Source organism: Topomyia yanbarensis, chromosome 2 (assembly GCF_030247195.1).
Source record: "Topomyia yanbarensis strain Yona2022 chromosome 2, ASM3024719v1, whole genome shotgun sequence".
Lineage (NCBI taxonomy): Eukaryota > Metazoa > Arthropoda > Insecta > Diptera > Culicidae > Topomyia > Topomyia yanbarensis.
In genome coordinates, this window is record NC_080671.1 from 341,078,715 (window position 1) to 341,080,797 (window position 2,083).

Sequence of the window (2,083 nt, forward strand, 5' to 3'; positions counted from 1 at the left end):
TTGCTTATGTTCCCTTTCACTTCCCCTCAAAAATTAACGGCTCATAAACACCAAACAACAAAACGGAAAAATTTGTTTATGGGCCCTTTTCTTAATGAAAAAGACTATACTTGAAAAGGGAACAAAAACATCGCAACACCAAGAAAGGGATCAAAATAAACGTCACATAATCATTTGCTGTAAACAAAAGGGCTCACCCGCACGCACTATAAGCTAACGTCTCGCCGAAAAGGGATTATGGGAGAGGGCACAAAACCAGTGCGATGTTTCAAAAGGGACCAAAACATTTATCTACAAAAAACGTTCAAAATACAATTTTTTTAATAAATCTGTTATATTATTCGGAAAAAATGGTTAATTTAACACGGCATTGAGTTGTTTGGTCCTTAAATCAAGCTCCAGTTCATAAATGGGAATATAAAGTACGATGTAATTTTTCAGACGCCATTTTCTCAACATGAGCATATTGTAGATAATGCCTTATGAAATGTTGACGTCGATTTTTCAAGATCCCAAAACCGAGTCAAGTTCTAGCCGCAACCGCTGCAAGCAGAAAACCGATAAATCTGTAAGATACAGGAATACATACGGGGAACGTGCCATTTAAACTAATATATTCTGAACCCAGTGAATCAATTCTCGACTTCAACTGCCGGATGCCGCACGGCCTCTTGGCTGGTTTTAATCGGAGCAAGATAATTGTAACTCAAACTCCTAGTGAATATCAGTCCCTATACTTGTCAAAACAATCGTCTATAGGTACCGAAAAGCTCTATAACGTTGTTCTAGTAATAGAATGTGAACAAATCTCTGCAGTTAGGTTGTTTACAGCGGGACAGACTCAGTAGAACCATTCGTATTTTTTGCAATGTAGATATACCTCGACAGCGGAGTGAAATTCGCCATTTATAATCTGGACAGTGCTCTGATCAGGAAATTTTCTCAATTCTTCACAACGTTGAATTTACAGAAGTGTTGAGCCACCTCAAACTTTGTATTCTCGATTTTCCATATACACTTCCGTCAGCTTAAGTAATACACTACTCGTTTCGCATCATCTTTTCCTTCTGCCGCTGGAGCTTCTTTTTGGACAGCTTCTTCTTGGCCGGTTCGGCTTCGGCAGTCTTGGTTACAACATCCTCTTTCTCCGTCAGCGATAGTTCGATGTGACACGGTGATGACATGTACGGATTGATGCGACCATGGGCACGGTACGTACGACGGCGTAGACACGGTGCTCGGTTAACCTGAATATGGTCAACGACCAACCGATCCACATCCAGCCCCCGGTAGTCAGCGTTCGCCTCGGCGTTCTTCAGCAGTTGCAGCAGGAACTCGGCGGATTTCTTCGGCCAACGACCGACCGACGTATTCCAGTGCTTAGCCTGGGCGCAACGACCGACACCTCCATTAAAGCGACGGAATGGAACGCACTCCTTCTTTTCAACGACGTTCTTCAGAAATTTCTGTGCACGACGCAGTGGCATACGCTTGATGGCTAGCGCCGTTTCGCGTGTGTTCTGGAAAGGACAAAAACAAGTTAAATACACTAGTTTAATCAAACTATATTGCAGTACATACCTTAAAGTGCACCCGTAAATTGGATCCACGAGCCTTGCAAGACTTGGCAGGATTATCTGGTTCCTTTGCGTAACGACCCATCTTGGAAGTTATCCTACAAGAACAAACGCAAACATAAGTTTATGCAAATGATATCACTTGTAATGTTAGCTAATTAGTTTTGCTACTTTTAACACAAACGCGTCAGCAATTAAGATTAAGGCCAAAAACCAGCGGTTCGAATTTCATATACGTTGCTAGTTCGTGCTCATGTACACCACAAATGTACACAAAGGTAGAAAACTTTCAACTAGATTTTATAGCGAATTCGAACTTATGAAACAAAATGTAAAACACTACGGTAACAGCTTTCCACCATGATTAATTTAAACGAAAATAAGTATACTTTTACACACTTTTTCTATGAAAAATTTAATAAATTTTGAAGACAACGCAGTCAATGCGTTCCATCACTAACCTTACAAGATGCCGGAAAGAGAGCTTTCAAATTGAATGACAACCG

At 40.9% G+C, this 2,083-nt stretch overlaps 1 protein-coding gene across 1 annotated transcript; it reads right to left on the reverse strand.

Moving 5' to 3' along the window:
* Positions 1-975: 975 nt before the first annotated feature.
* On the reverse strand, positions 976-2,001 carry LOC131684084 (large ribosomal subunit protein uL22). Its single transcript, XM_058966639.1, has 3 exons — positions 1,977-2,001; positions 1,582-1,675; positions 976-1,520 (listed from the first exon to the last, which is right to left on the reverse strand). The coding sequence occupies exons 2-3, from the start codon at positions 1,660-1,662 to the stop codon at positions 1,041-1,043; spliced, it is 561 nt and encodes a 186-aa protein (XP_058822622.1). The 5' UTR covers positions 1,663-1,675; positions 1,977-2,001; the 3' UTR covers positions 976-1,040.
* Between the last annotated feature and the right edge of the window lie 82 nt (positions 2,002-2,083).